General features: G+C 31.8%; 1 protein-coding gene across 1 annotated transcript; it reads left to right on the top strand.

Annotated features, from left to right (window-relative positions):
* The first annotated feature begins 374 nt into the window (after positions 1–374).
* Positions 375–1,662, top strand: LOC130798993 (auxin-induced protein 6B-like). The gene has a single exon (XM_057662091.1). The coding sequence runs from the start codon at positions 460–462 to the stop codon at positions 898–900; it is 441 nt and encodes a 146-aa protein (XP_057518074.1). The 5' UTR covers positions 375–459; the 3' UTR covers positions 901–1,662.
* Positions 1,663–2,145: the final 483 nt, after the last annotated feature.

The following is a 2,145-nucleotide window of genomic DNA, read 5'->3' as shown; positions in this document are numbered from 1 at the left end:
AAAACGAATATTAAATACTATATCCTTTAGTTTTAAGTAGTTTTTACACTTTTTTTTGGCAATGATTATTTATTAAACTATTTTCAAATTTTAGTATCTTTAATCACACTTAATTAAAAATTAAAAAAAAATTAATATTTTAAATATTATATATATTGACATAAATATAATTATATAAAACAACTTGGTAGTAAATTTATGGTACTAGAAGAGTATTTAGTCAACAATAATCATCTCTATTAAGAATCTTTACCCCATAATAACAAAACAAAATAAAACATAATAAAATGATAAAAGATTTTTTTCTAAAATAAACCAAACAATAATTTCTCATTATAAAATGGGGAACCCGTTTCTCTTTCAAACTCCCTCTTCCCACCATCTTCCATTCTTACTCTTTCTCTCTCTAACATTCCTTCTCTCACTACATTTTCTTTCAATTTCACCTTAAACTCAAAAATGTCGGTCGCAGGAGGAAACGGGTTTCCAAAACGCAACACAATCCGTCACATTGTACGACTCCATCAAATGTTACGACGTTGGAGGAACAAAGCAGCTCAACGTCGTATTCCTTCTGATGTTCCGTCTGGACACTTGGCTGTTACCGTTGGTTCTAACGGTCGCCGGTTCATTGTCCGAGCTACTTACTTAAACCATCCGGTTTTTAGAAAACTGTTGGTTCAAGCTGAAGAAGAGTATGGGTTCAGTAACCAAACCGGTCCGTTGTCTATTCCTTGTGATGAGAATGTTTTCGAGGAAATTCTTCGGTTTATGAACCGGTCTGATTCTACTGCCCGGTTTGTTAATCTTGAAGATTTTCAACGGTCAAACCATTGTCATGTTGGGTTCCAGAGTAGCCTTACGGATTCTCGACCATTACTCGAGAAATCCGTATGGTAATTAATAGAGCATATAACATATTTTTATAATATGTTGATATACTGAATTTTAGATAACAACAAAAAAGTGCAAACTCATGAGTTGTGTTGAGTTGACCCGGGTATGACTCGTACGAGCTTGGTGGGATAATTGCCCACCACGCAGAAAACGAGCTGAGTCAAAAGGACGAGTTGGGTAATTATTATTTTTGATTTTTCTTTAATTAGCATAGTTTTATTTTCTCATTTGAATTTATGAGATTGGGGATTATAATGGGTGATGAGCTGAGTCAAATGGGCGATTTGCTCCGAGTTAAGAATGCGTGGAGATGGCGAAAAGGTGGTAATAGAACTGAGTTCATCACTGAGTCGTCCCGGGTTCGGGTTGGAGCGAGTTGGAGTTTGAATCACTGTGAAGCTCGTTCCTAATTGTATAAAGTTGACCCTGGAATAGAGAAGGGTTACTTATGTAATTAAATTGAGGAATTTATTGAGATTGGTTAAAAAATTAAAATTCTGGGAAAAATAATAATTGTAGAGAAATTTTTAAATCAATTATTACCCATTTTTATAGTATTATTATTATTAATTATTATTAATATTTTATTATTTGTTGCTGGTGATAATTATGAATTCATTATTTGGGTTGAGTTATTAGCAATTTTGTTGAATGATCAAATGAGACAAGGATGGAAGCACGTGAATAAAAACGAAACAGCTCATATTTGATGTATCAAAAAAATTCCATGTTATTGGTTGGTTTTGCACTGTTGGAATTAAGGTTAGATCAAACTAAATATGAGACGATTATACTGATTTTGATATACTCCCTCGGTCCCATTAAATTTGCAGTATTTTTTATTTTGTTTCGTTTCATTTAATTTGCATTATTTTTTAATTTTGGACAATGGTGCATTATTTTTTTTTAATTCATCCACACATTTTAACTCCTTTTTAATTTCATCAACACAATTTATTTTTCTCCCTTCATTCAATACTTCTTAAAATTTATTATCTTTCTATTTGATACAAGATCCCATATGATAATGTTTTAACTTATAAATTAACGAATTATCAATAGTACCCTTGTGTTTTAGCACTTTAACGTCATTTTTACCCATCAAAATGATATTTTTTAAAACATAAACGTCGCAATTAACCCATATAGGATAACTCTTCCGGAAATCCAGTCGAAACAAGTACTTATTCGCTTATTTCCCGACACGTAGTCCGAGAAAATATTTAACATCATTTTTACCCATAACGA

This window comes from Amaranthus tricolor, chromosome 13 (assembly GCF_026212465.1).
Source record: "Amaranthus tricolor cultivar Red isolate AtriRed21 chromosome 13, ASM2621246v1, whole genome shotgun sequence".
NCBI lineage: Eukaryota > Viridiplantae > Streptophyta > Magnoliopsida > Caryophyllales > Amaranthaceae > Amaranthus > Amaranthus tricolor.
This window is presented reverse-complemented; position numbering and strand designations above follow the sequence as displayed.

Excerpts from the sequence above, each read along its gene's own strand:
- LOC130798993 (XM_057662091.1), top strand. The coding sequence starts at position 460 with ATGTCGGTCGCAGGAGGAAACGGGTTTCCAAAACGCAACACAATCCGT.